The 13,435-nt window shown below is 45.1% G+C and overlaps 1 protein-coding gene across 2 annotated transcripts in view; it reads right to left on the bottom strand.

Moving 5' to 3' along the window:
- The window catches only part of DOCK1 (dedicator of cytokinesis 1), a 494,693-nt gene that overhangs the window by 97,000 nt on the left and 384,258 nt on the right, over positions 1–13,435 (bottom strand). For both annotated transcript variants that reach the window (XM_025467625.3, XM_025467626.3), the window contains exon 30: positions 3,551–3,629. In XM_025467625.3, coding sequence (XP_025323410.1) covers positions 3,551–3,629 — 79 coding nt within the window. The remainder of the gene's footprint in view (positions 1–3,550; positions 3,630–13,435) is intronic.

Genomic DNA, 13,435 nt, shown 5'->3' with positions numbered 1-13,435 from the left:
TCATCAGGGAGTCTGCTTCTCCCTCTGTCCCTCTCCCTCTGCCCTACCTCTGCTCAAGCTCACTCTCCCATCCACTCTCTCTCTTAAATAAAGTCTTTTTTAAAAAAAAAAAAGCCTTAAAAAATCACATAAAAATACAACCTGAAAAATGGTATGCAATGCATGATTTGAGGTAGGCCAAGTAACTGCACCTGCATAGTGCTGACCTGTGACGGCTGTGACTGGGACGTCTGAACTCGAATGGGGTCTAAGGATGAGATGGTAGTAACAATATAAGTTCGGTTTGGGTAGTTTTACTGTAGTCATTTTGGGACAGTTGCTGTTTGTAGGAAATACATACTACAAACCTGGGGCATGTGAGGTTAAGAGTCCATCATGCTGTAGTGCCAGGAGAGAGAGGCAGGCTGCACCAGACCCCAGGGGAGTAGGAGGGGAAGTGGCAGGCAGCCTTCAGGGTTCATTGATGAGTTAAAGGAGAAGGAAATGCCAGGAGACAGTGCAGTGAACATGATGATAGAAGAACATAAAAATGTGTCTGGTCGGAGCACCAGCTGCCTGGAGCTCACATTGAAGGCTGCCTGCGCCATAGGGCACCCTGCGCCATAGCCCCCCACTGGAGGGCGGGAGGGTGCTACGCATCAGGGTGGACCAGCAATCCATACGCACTCCATACTTGCCAAGGGGCAACATGCTATGTGCGACCCGAAGAACACACTGCTGCTGAGGTATGCGGGTGTGAGGGAAGCATCCCAGGGACCTTCCCCGGGAAACAGTGAACACGAGCAGCAGTAACAGACAGGCATGCTGGGAAAAAGGAGCCCACATTCACAGTAGCCACAACAACCGCCCCAGCAAGTAATGGGTGAGGCTCATGTGGATAAAAAGGAAAACCCTAATGAAGTACACAAAAAGAAGGCCTAGATATTCCTGTATGGGGTGAGAAAAAAAGAAATACTGCAAAGTATTCCACCCAATACTGTAACATTTCCCCCACATTTATTTATAAACTCAATGGACTCCCAATTAAAATAAGTGCAGCATCTTTAAAAAGTAAGGTCAACAAGCTGATTTTGCATTTCTTTCTTTCTGTTTTTTTTTTTTTTTTTTTAAAGATTGGATTTTTATTTATTTATTCATGAGAGACAGAGAGAGAGGCAGAGACACAGGCAGAGGGAGAAGCAAGGTTCCTGCAGGGAACCAGATGCAGGAGTTGATCCCAGGACCCTGGGATCATGACCTGAGCCGAAGGCAGATGCTCAACCACTGAGCCACCCAGGTGTCCCTGATTTTGCATTTCACATGGAAGAGGAAATACAAAAGAAGAACCGAGATAGTTTTGCAATGGCACATCAATAGGGAAGTCCTGGCTCTACTAGCAGGGTATAAAACCAGAAGTCAGTAACACAGAAAATAGAATGGATACACACACACACACACACACACACAATTGCAATTATGTTCTTTTACAGTGGCATTTTAAATCACTGGGAAAGATGAATGTATTCATGAAATGATATGGGGAAAAAGTGAAGTTTAAGCACTTAGCCCCAACAGTAACTAGAGAAATCTCAGATAGATTAATTATCAGGAAGTTTTTTTTTTAAAAAAAAGCAGAATTATAAAAGTATGAGTAGATACTAACTATATATATAAAAAAAAAAAACAGTTACATTTATAACATGGAGGCAAAGAAGGATTTGCCACACAAAACATAATACCCAAGGAGCATAGAAGAAAAGAGATACAACTACAGAAAAATTAAAATTTCTGTATGATAAGCCTAAACTCATGATGAGGCTCTGTTAAGAATTTTGACTTAGAGAAAAGCATGACAACTAGCCCAATAGAAAAATGAGTACAGGAAAGGATCAGATGGTTCTCAGTAGAAATCACATAGCCAGTAAGTATTTTCAGCTTAAGTAGCAATCAGAGAAATTCCAACAAAAATAAGAATCAACAATTTTAAAGAAATCGGTATTGGAGATGATTTTAGACAATGGCTACTCTCAAAGAAGGTTGATGGGATTGCAAATTGCTACAGGAGGATAATTTATCAATGTCCATTCATGTACAGTTTCTCACCGCTTGGCCTGGCAGTTATTGCTTCCAGGAGCCTGTCTACGGCAATGCAGCACTGAGATGCAGTGTTTGTAATGGAAACAACCTGGAAGAGGCCTGCAGGTCATGAGTGCTGGGGTGCCTGCATCAATGTTGGTACATTCATACTGCTAAATGTGATGGAACAGAAAAAAGAATACAGACTCTAGTCCAATTTGTGTTAAAAGCCAAAGGACTAGAAATGTGTGGGAAATATCAGAAAGGGAGACAGAACGTAAAGACTGCTAACTCTGGGAAACGAACTAGGGGTGGTAGAAGGGGAGGAGGGCGGGGGGTGGGAGTGAATGGGTGACGGGCACTGGGGGTTATTCTGTATGTTAGTAAATTGAACACCAATTTAAAAAAAAAAAAAAAGCCAAAGGACTATTTGCACATGCCTGGATACAGGCTTAAATAGGCATCAGAAGTGCAGACAATTAGCTAAAAGTCACCTTGCAGAGGGGAAAAGGGTGGGAAGGGGTCTTTCCTATTTTACTGTACGTGCTGACGTACAGTGCACAGATACTTTACGATGAGAACCTATCTGTGTTTTAGGATGTGTGAAAACAAGCATTAAGAAGAGAAAATGATAACTTAAAAAATCACGGTACTCTTACATTCCACAATGCAGAGAAAACAGACATTTATGATGTAAAACTTATAAAAGAAATACAGGTCTAGGTTCCTTCTCAGTGAACAATCCTGCCTAGGAAACTAATGCCCTGTACATCTGAATGCTTTTTTCAAATTATTATTAACAAGCTTTAGTAAACTAAGTAATAAAAAAAATAATGATTAGCAGAAATACACCTAGAGTGCAATGGAAGTGAGACCCACAAACATCAGGTGTCTGGTAAATCGTGCCAGGCAAAATCAATCCTTATCTCTCTCTCTCTCTCTCTCTCTCTCTCTCTCTCTCTCTCTCACACACACACACACACACACACACACACCCTTCCTCCCTCCACCTCCTTCCCCGGCATCTCTGCAACCACTGAAGAACCTCACTGAACCCAGAGCCCTGTGGGGTAGGGCCTGTGCCTGGTAAACTCCACTGGAGGTAGCACAAACGCAGCCAAGTTCAGGGATGCAAACGCGCTTTTCCTCCTCTCCTGATCCTTTTCTCCCCACATTTGTACGGTCTGGGTCTGAGACAGTCTACTGGGCTACAACAGATGTGGGCGGCCTCCCTATTCAGTCCCTACTCGTCACTCTGACCCTGTACTTTTGCTCTGAAACCGCTCCATCTCCATCCTTGCTAAATTGAGCAAATACTCCAAAGGCATAATTTTCAATTCTCGGGTTCCAGTGGTACATCTTATGAATTCCATTTCCATACCTTGGATGGGGAACCCATTAGGTTCGAGGATTGGAATTGTAAGACATTGGCTCAGACTGGCAATTTGTTTTAGCATGGTTTCCCAACAAAGGGCAGGTCTACCTCTTTTCTTACCTGTAGCTCAAAGTTGGCTTGATCCAGAAATTTTTTGTTCAGCATATCTGCATACTGATTAATCGCTCGCAGGAAGACTCTGAAAGATCAAGAGAAGATTACATAATTACACACGTAGGCTCTGGCACCTTTGTAGGTTTGGCATTTCAATGAGATACAACCCGAGACTGTCTGGAAAGTAAACTCTCCAAGTCCTGGGATAAGCTATGAGGTTGTGCCAATAAAAAGCCCAGAGAATTACATGCAGATGTTCTCCAAATTAATCAAGGAAATTAGCACATGCAGAATAAAAGAAACAGACCAAAATAACAGCATCCGAAAGTAACATATGAAAAGTATCACTAAAAAGCCTAATTTAGGAGGAAAAAAAAGAAAGAAAAGGTGCTAATTAAATCCTCTTCTCAAGTCACCATGTTGTCACAGAACATTATTAAACCGGTCTTTGCTTAGCTGGCATTTTAGAGGTAAGCATTTAAAAGTGCTATTATACACCATCTATCAGGCTTGGAGTATTTGGTGACGTATCTGGAGGCATGTCTTACTTCAGTGTCACTTGTCCTCTGTTCCAAATGTTGGTTTTTGGTAACTAACTCCTTGTTAAAATAAAAAAGCTGTAGTGGATGTGTGATTTGACAAGAAGGTTAGCAGGAATTTTAATTATTGACCCATCGATAATGTACAATTTTAAGTGCCCAGAGAAAAATGTCACATCCTTCAATTCCTCGGCTTTTACTTTTCCATGTTGAGATATGTGATTTGAGAGGTTATGAATGATTCCCGAGCACTAAGCCCTTAGACCAGCCCATTCATCCCGTAGATTTGTTTTACTGCCCTTGAGAGTATTCTCAATAATAAAGCTCAGGCCAGATACTTCTTTTTAAATGACCCTTCTCCCTTTGCACGAAGGCAGGGTGCAAGAGGAATTAGCATTAGGTCACAGATAATAAACTTAATTACACTTCCTCTGTTTAGACAGCAGGAAGCAGCCAGAGAGTGTAAGAAAAATCTAGGTTACTTCCCAGGAACCAGTGCTCTCCGAAAGCATCATCTCTTTAGCTGTGTGTGCCTGGAGAAGCTCCACATCCCAGACTGTCCCAGAGCCCCCGAAGGCTAGGCAGCCTGGAGGAGGATGAGAGGGACTCTCCGCCTGGGGCTGTAAGGTCTCCAACCCCACCTCCTGCCCAACCCTGCAGCTTCTCTCACACTCGGACTGCAGACAGCTCTAAGAAAGGGGGTTTGCAGACAGCATTTCATTAAGGAACCTCTCGGTTGGATCCAGGGCCAAAACAGGTGTGACAAATGGCCTGTGATCAAGTCGGCCATCCTAGTTGCTGAAGAAAACTGTGCCCAGAGTTATCTGAATTCTCCCCTAGTGACATTAAATAGAACCAGAAAGGAGGCATCAGTGTTTTAAGCGACTATCAACAGAGGGACATGGGGATCCCAGCCTCGTCCATTAACCAGGAGCACAGAACGGGCAGCAGCATCCATCAGCTAGAGGGTTGCCAGATATTACAACCATGGGCTGCCCAGTTAAATGTAAAAAGGAGCTCTTTTGGCTTCATTTGGGGATTTATTGAGAAAAGCTGAATACAGGGCACTCAGGGCATTTTGATGAATTAATACGGGACCAGGATGGAAATCACTAAATTTAGGACATGCCTCGTATATCTAGCACACCTGGCAACTGTAATCAGCCCTCCAGGTCCAGGTTGGGGTCTCCCAGAAGTACGAGGTGCAAGGCTAGAGAGAAAATGGTCTGCCTGGCTCATCCGCCCCTTGGGGACTGTGTTCAGAGAGCATCTGGGGACCTGTTCTGCATTACCCTCAGCAGCCAATGGAAGTCCCCTGAGGGTCAGTGGAGCGAGACCACTCCCTGTCATTACAGTGGGGGGCCCTCATGCAGCCCAAAACCCTGGGCTAATGACCACAGACACATTTCCCCCCCTAATTTTTCCTTCAGTTTTATAACTCAGCTGTTCACTAGGGTCCCCCAGGGTCCTTCTGAGCTTTAAGGAAGACCCTCTCTCCAGCCCACTCTGACAATAAAGGCAAGTTTACTAGAACATGCATTATTATTACATGGTAATTATTCTGCCTCGAGATAGCACCCAAACAGTTGCAATATGCTACTTCTAATTAAGCTCTGGAACAATTTCAGCTGGTTAAATAAAGATATTTCTCAAAATGACTTTTTTTTTAAATATGCCATGCTGAAATAATATGAAGGCCAAATAAAAACTTTTTAATGAACTGACAACTGAGAAAGAGCAGAGCTGAGAGAGATTCTATAATTTAGATTTACTATAAATTTTTTAAAAAGCAAAGACAAAAAACAAATAACAAAGAATGTGAGTTGTAGCAGGATAACTAAAGGCAAGATCAAATAAAAAACTGCCATTAGTGCCATCAACAAGGGCGAGCTGCTCAGGCTCAGTGCATCCAGGACCATGCGTCTTCTACAGAACCATCTGGGACACACATAAATTGTATATAGCCGGTAGCCCACACCTGATGGGATTAAAAACTAAGGAATGCCAAGTCCATCTGAGGATGAATCAATGATCTAACTAGGGAAAAAGGGACATAAAGGGGGTTAGCTTTTACATGAGAACATCTATTATCTGCTGTAACTCATTGGTTATTTCTAATAAATGTAAGAAATGTAGAGAAAATAAATAAATTACGTTAGAAGCTTTTGCATAAAAATCTGCTCTCAATCCCGGAGGAATATGGAAAGGATCACGAACTAAGCTGAGCAATTGGATGGCAGGACACCTTCCCAGTCTGAAATGAAGAGTTCAGGCAGGTTCAACACAGCTTAAGATTAAGTCCTTTTTGTAAGAGACGACGAGAGGGAGGGCAAAGTGAATGGGCTGGCTCTCTGGTCCTGGTGACTGCTGGAGCTGGCCTCAGGGAAGAGAGGCTGTCCAAGTGTTCCCAAAGAGTCCTGTCTGCTTATTTACTCACATGCCTACAATGCTAAGTCAGCACCCAGCATGGTTTCACATGCCCCCGAGGTGTCAGTCACAGGAATGGATGGATGGATGGATGGATGGATGGATGGATGGATGAGTGGATGGATGGATGGATCAATGGATGGATGGATAATGGAGGGAGGGGGGGAGGGATGAGTAGCCCAGAAGATCTGGCCCTGACCCCAAATCAGAGGGCTCAGGGAGGCCAGAATATTTAGCAGCCCCTAATCTCCATGGAGTTCTTACATTCAGAGGAGATTTTCCACTGTGGGGTTCAGCTCTTGAGTTTCTTGTTAACCAAATTTCTCATTAAGCATTTGGCATTTATGAGTGGGCATTGTTCCCTCGTTCTCCTTCACACCACTAGAGCTGGTTGCCATTCTCCTCTCCACCTCCAGAGCGAGTCCCTCATTCTCTTCTCTACCTTCCGAGCTGGTCCACCATTCTCCTCTCCACCCCCAGAGCTGGTCCCTCAATCTCCTCTCCAGCTCCAGAACTGGTCCACCATTCTCCTCTCCACCTCCAGAGCGAGTCCCCCATTCTCCTCTCTACCTTCAGAGTTGGTCCACCATTCTCCTTTCTGCCTCCACAACTGGTGCGTCGGTCTCCTCTCCACCTCTAGAACTTGTTCCTTGATGGTAGGAACCTTGTCTTTTACATATCAGAATCCTCCAAAGCATTTAAAAGGACCCCTCGGCACTAAGAATACTCTGAAGCATTCTGATCTGAGGATCCATTAGTCTCTACCAGCACTGCTAACAGATCTCTCAGAGCCGGCAGTGTGTCCAGGACTGGCACCAGCCAAACACAACAAAACAAACACACCTGGAACCTCCCTCGTGCAGAGAGCATCTACCCTCCCCATGCGACACTTCTCCACATCAGCACAGATACAATGAAGAGAGGTCATGCATAATGCTGCCCATGTTCCTAGTGTCTAGGAGCAAGGAGAGTGAGATGTCTGGGGACAGAGAATGTGGGGGAGGTGAAGGTGGGAAACAGTGGAGATGAGCACTGCTTCTACTCTGCCAGAAAAGTGAAGGGCTCGGGGGAAAAAGATTCGTAACTCTGTGAGCCAAACAAATTATGTCTATTCCCAGCCGGGAGGATTAAGTAATTTCTAAAAACAAAGCTAATGGTGTGAGAATGAAATGCTTTCGTGGATGCTCTCCCACATGGTCAAAACCATCAGGAAAAAGTGCGAGCCCGTACGCAATAGAGTTATTTTCCATCATTTTTAATCTTTGAATGGCTTTATTTATAACCTAAAATCTCGGAAGATAAAAACCAAACACACAAATCAATAATATATGGAGAACCACAGGCAAATTATGTCATCTCAAAAAGATTTAAAAAGCCATGAGGTCTAGATGCACTTTCTCTAAGATGCTCAATTTATTCAAAGCAAACGACTGGAAATTTTATTTTTAATGGCTGCAAGGAAAGGACTTGATCTCACTCTCATTGGTAACTGATTCCTGTCTCCCCAAAGTCAGAGTCACCATCTGTACCAATCCTGCTATGATGTTCCCCATTTTCAATCATTTAGGGGACAGCGTGAGATAAAGCTCATTCCCGAACCTCCTACAACTAAAACAAACAAACAGCAGGTTTTCCTGACTTCCTTCTCTTCTACCTGGACACCTCATCACAGCGAGCTCCCACTAGAAATAAAATGCCTATTGTTATTCCTTACGGTGTCAGCTATGAGCTGGATTGTTGTCCAAACTCCCACACACACATCCAATTACAGTCCTGATCCACTTCTTTCTATACATTATCATCTATTATTTTCCCCCCTCCCACTCTACCTATCTTTTCACATCCATGTAAACATTTAGCTACCAGACCTTCAGAGAGTGGCTCACGTTTTCGAGATTCTCCTATTTTCAACCAGCCAGTGAAAGTTGGGATGGAGAGCCCTCTGCATTCCCTTGAACTTTGAATCAAAGGGTCTTGTTTCTTAACTCTGAGATTAAAGGTAACAAAGAGATATCACCACATAACACAAAGTCACTTTAACACCATGATCCACTGACACTTTACAAAACGTTCAGAAGCATCTGATAGAAAGGAGAACACATGCCCTAGAGCTCTACACTTTGCATATGTCTTTAGGAGCCAGGCTGGGTGTATAGGGTGAGGCTCGGCGGCGGGAGGCACCTGCAGGGATCCGGGTCTCTCAACCACCAGCATTTCACCAAGTCCTGTGGGCCTCGCCTCTGGGACCACATCCCTGCTGTGTCCTTGCACAGAAAGGGATTTGGTTGCTGCGTGGGCTCCAACAGGGACCTTCCCAATAAGCTGTCTATTGGAAGGCAGTGTGTGCAGAGCAATAAAAGTAGCAGAGTCCTAAATAATTATGTGTTAATTGAGTGGAGGGGAACTTCGCAAGTGGAACATAATCAGGAACCAATTTAACTATTAGAAGTTCCTGGCACAATTACAGTCGCTAAAATGACTTTATCATGACGGAGCCTCAGGCTTCTCTAGCATCTCTGCTACCCAGTGTCTACTGCCAATAAAACTGGAAGATGAGGTGCCTTATTATGACACAGGGAAAAACAGCGAGGAAAGCAAGAAAGCCACTGAACTTCCAGTGGAAAACAAAGCCCCATTTCTCAGACGGTGAAGCTACGGAGTATTTCATTCCTCCCCTACGCTTGCTTTAAGTTACGTAATTAGATTGTACAGTTCACTATCAGGGCATCTGGCAGTAAGGCAAGAGATGCTTTGGGGTAAAAAAAAAAAAAAAAAAAAAAAGGAAAACAAAACAAAAAAACAAACCCCACATCATTTAATGAAATGTTTTGCCCAAAATGAGTGGAAAAAGGAGACAAATTAAAAGTGACAGACTCTATCCCTGCAGAACAAGGCATAGGAGTTGGAAAATTGCCTTAAATGATCTCCGCATAATTCAGGAATGCAGGGAAGGAGGGAAGACTTCAGGAGGCGTGATAAGCGGATACAGAGAACATCATTTCAACCAGCAGGCGCGGGGAGGAAGGACTCCCTGGTCCGCCAGCACAGCCTGGCCTCGGCAGAGGGGCACTCCGGTCAAGGCTCCAACCAGACAAGATCAGCCCCTTCCGTTCATGGGACCCCGGCGGGCGGGGGGTGGGGGCAGTGAAGACCACAGGCACAAACTAGTGACGTCCCAGCAGGACCCTGGGATAGGATGCGTGGGGTGACACACAGAAGGTAGGGGCCTGGCTGGGACCTCCTCCCACATTTGCGATTTGGAAGATAGTGGGAAGACCTGTGTGAAGGGAGCTTCCAGGGCATGAGGCTGGGAGGGTCGGCTGGGGAGACTGTGGGAGGCTGGGGGTGCTGGGGTACAGTCCACAGCGGTGTCTTAAAGCAGGGAAGGAGCTGTGAAGTCAAAAGGTACAACTGCCATGGTTTCCTGGATGCACTTGAGGCCTTCCTTTTTGTCAAGATTTCCTGATTTCTTTTTCAAATCAGGCTTCAGCATCCGTCAAACTCTGAACTAAAATCCAAATTGCTGTGAACCGTGGCACTGGCCAGCCTGGTGCAAGCAGGACTCCCAGGGAGTGTCCGCTCAGGACCGAGATGGCATCATCCCTGCCATGGGCAGACGTGTCTGGCCCAGGCCCACCCGTCCGCTCCTGCTCAACAGAGTGCACTCTGGGTGCATACTTGGTCTCCAGTCCCCGCCAACACAGGACTTGTGGCCGTGAGCTGCCGTGGGCTGAAGGCGAGATGCCCCGATGGTGGCCGGGAACCACCCAGTTCTAGGATCCCTGTCCTGCTCGGCCACCTCCCGCCTCTGTTGCTTTGCTGGCGAGCATTTGCTGAGCGCCTAGCACATTCCCAGTGACTTCTGTCACTTTGATACAAATTATGTCATCTAATGCACACAAGGCCTGTGGGGTATGAATTACCTCGCATTTTACCCCAAAGCCTCCAAGAGGCAGAAGCACAGGTGCCTGGAAGGGCAGAGAGGGCTTAGACCACGTGCATGACCGGTCCCCGTGCCACACAGCCTTCCTTAGGAAGCTCAACCAGCGTCGGCGGCCGGACACAGATAAAACCCTGAGATTATTTTGCTTTTATGTTGTACTAAGGAAAATCTCCAGCACCTACGAGACTAGACCCCATGAGGGACTCACGTACCCTTCTCCGGGTTTCAACGATGATCACTTTCTGCACATTCCGTCTCTCCCCATCTCGTCCCCTTCACATTATCATTATTGTTTTCCTTTCTTTCTTTTCTTTTTTTAAAGATTTTATTTATTTATTCATGAGAGACCCACAGAGAGAAAGAGAGGCAGAGACACAGGCAGAGAGAGAAGCAGGCTCCATGCAGGGAGCCCAACGTGGGACTTGATCCCGGGACCCCAGGATCACACCCTGAGCTAAAGGCAGACGTTCAACCACTGAGCCACCCAGGTGCCTAACTGTTTTCCTAATAGACTTAAGCTTTAGAGCGGATTTAGGTTCATAGCAAAACTAAGTGTAAAGTACAAAAGTTCCCATATACCCCCTGCTTCCCCCACTATCAGCATCTTGCACCGAGGGGTACACTGCCTACAGTGCATGAACCCACACTGACACATCATTATCACCAAAGTCTGGGGTTTGCATAGGAGGGGGCATCTCGGTGTACGTTCTGTAGGTTGGGACAAATGTATAAGGACAGGAACGCACCATTACAGCATCCTACAGAGCAGTCTCACTGCCCAAAACATCCTCCGCACGCCACCCACTCATTCCTCCCTCCTGCTGAGCCCCTGGCAACCACTCATCCTTTTACTGTCTCCATAGTTTTGCTTTTTCCAGGGTATTATAGAGTTGGAATCATACAATAAGTAGCCTTTTCAGATTGGCTCATATTATTATAATATTTTCTAAGTCCCTTTTTGCCAGGTTTCAGATCCTTAATGCTTAAAGGAGCTTTACAGCAAGGGCGTATGACACATTCTCTCATGAGGCTCCTTTCTTATACACCTTGGCAGTGGAGAGTGCCCGCCTTCCAAAGAATTTATGGGTCATTCCCAGCATCAGGGAACACAGTGCCCCCGTACTGCTACCTAATAATGCTCAGGACGCACCCCTGCCATTAACAAGCTGTGTGGTTTTGAGTAGGTCACTCTGCTCTCTGAGCCTTGGTCTTCACCTCTGTAAAATGAGCTATTAACATCAACCGCAGTAGGCTTTCAGGAAGTCCCGTGTCTACAGCACAGCAGGTGTCCCATGGATGGCACTGATGACAAATACAGTGCATACACATATGTGTCCCTCTCCTTATAGGCCCATTGGGAGACAATCCCACTTTGGCTACTTCTCAGCAAGCTTGCTCGTCGGAACTGTGCTTCCTACACTGGCTACTATCCCCACCCCCGTCCCCGTCCCCTTCCCATCCTTCAAAGCAGTGAACTAAGCCCTACAGCCTGTTTTTGTAAATAGAGTTCTTTCTAATAAAAACCTTGGTAACATACACATAACACAAATTTACCATTTTAACCATTTTGAAGCGTATGTTTGGGTGGCATTGAGCACCTTCACACGGTTGTGCCACCATCACCACCATCCACCCCCAGAACCCTTTCACCTTCCCAAACAGAAACTCTGAGCCCATTAAACAACTCCCCACCCTCCCCATGCCCCAGCCCTGGCAACCACCATTCTACTGCCTTTGTCCAAGAGTCTGACTACTCCGGGTCCCTCCAGGTGGAATCATACAATACTTGTCCTGTTGTGACTGCCTTATTTCACATCCTCAAGGTCCATCCATGCTGCTGCAGCTGTCAGAATGTCCTTCCTTTGAAGACTGAATAATATTCCATCATGCAAATGGACCACATTTCATTTATCTGCTCATCTGCAGATAGGACAGTTGGGTTGCTTCCATCTTGGGACTATTGTGAATAATGCTGCTGTGGACATGGGTGCATAAATATTTGTTCAAGCCTCTGCTTTCGATTCTTTTGGGGATATTCCCACAAGGGGAATTGCCGGAACACAGGGGAATTCTATTTTTAACTTTTTGAGGAACTAACACACTACTTTACATTCCACCAACAATGCACAAGGATTCTAATGGTTGCACACCCTCAGAAACACTTGTTAGTTTTTTGTTTTGTTGGTGATAGCCATCCTAATGGGTCTTAGGTGATATAAATAAAGTTTTATTAGAACACAGCCACACCTACTCATTCAGGGATTTTCTGTGTCTGTTTTCCTACTATAATAGCACTGCTGAGTAGTTGTGCCTACTAAGTTACCTGGCCCTTCATAGAACATTTTATCATCCCTGGGAAGCTATAATTATCTGTCCTCTATAGAGTTTTGGGGGGGTTTTCACCACACAGGCTAGAGGGCAGAGGAAGCCTAGGCCCACACAGCTTATATAAGAGTGTGTGTGAGATTATGTATCACTGGAGTATTTTTCAAGTTCTAAATATGTGGGAATGGAGAATGGAGGGTGGGAATGAGGAATTAAGAGTTTCTGTTTGGTGATGAAACATTTTAGAAATAAGTAGTGGTGATGGTTGTACAACATTGTGAATGTAATTAATGCCAATGAATTGTTTGTGTGTAAATGGTTAAAATGGCAAATTTTAAGTTATATATATTTTACCACAATAAAGAGGAAAACTTGAGAAGGAAAGGGAACCAGACATTTCCAGATATTGCAGCAGTGGGAGTCATGATTTCTCTGTCCTAAACGCTACCATCAGTGTGATTCAGCTCCACGATTTCATACACCTCTGCCCTTTGCTTCCCAAAGAATAAGGCTGTTCAGATGTGTCTTCAAGGGGGGTGGGACATTAATAAATAAGCATAAACATAAATAAGCAGGAATAATAATGGTAAAAATCATCCATCCAGAGTCCTTTATGGCCCTGGTATGTCACTTGTCACTTAACTTGACACATGACGA

This window comes from Canis lupus, chromosome 28 (assembly GCF_003254725.2).
Source record: "Canis lupus dingo isolate Sandy chromosome 28, ASM325472v2, whole genome shotgun sequence".
Taxonomy (NCBI): domain Eukaryota; kingdom Metazoa; phylum Chordata; class Mammalia; order Carnivora; family Canidae; genus Canis; species Canis lupus.
This window is presented reverse-complemented; position numbering and strand designations above follow the sequence as displayed.